Below are 271 nucleotides of genomic sequence, written 5' to 3' on the forward strand. Positions count from 1 at the left end.
CGGTCCCCCTCGGGCCCCGGGAGCCGCGGCAGGCAGCTGGGGTGGTTCATCCCTCCTGGACGTGCTGCCATGCTTCCCTCAGGCTTTTTCCAGCCTGACGTGTGAGTCATGTTTTTTGGACAGCCACGGGTGCTCAGAAACCCTCCCTGAGCCCAAGGGAGCAGGTTTCTCCTTTTCCCTCCTCTGGGCACCGGGAATCCCTGCCTGCCCTTCTCCTTCCCTCTCTGCCAGGTGTGGGACGAGCGGCTGGCCCGGGCGGCGGAGGCGTGGG

At 66.4% G+C, this 271-nt stretch overlaps 1 protein-coding gene across 1 annotated transcript in view; it reads left to right on the forward strand.

Annotated features, from left to right (window-relative positions):
* LOC104625838 (peptidase inhibitor R3HDML-like) overlaps positions 1–271 on the forward strand; it is a 5195-nt gene that overhangs the window by 1403 nt on the left and 3521 nt on the right. Inside the window, 2 exon segments of the mRNA XM_010293583.1 lie at positions 232–269; position 271. The exon segment at position 271 is cut by the window's right edge and continues 65 nt beyond it. Coding sequence (XP_010291885.1) covers positions 232–269; position 271 — 39 coding nt within the window.

This window comes from Phaethon lepturus, unplaced genomic scaffold (genome assembly GCF_000687285.1).
Source record: "Phaethon lepturus isolate BGI_N335 unplaced genomic scaffold, ASM68728v1 scaffold25748, whole genome shotgun sequence".
Lineage (NCBI taxonomy): Eukaryota > Metazoa > Chordata > Aves > Phaethontiformes > Phaethontidae > Phaethon > Phaethon lepturus.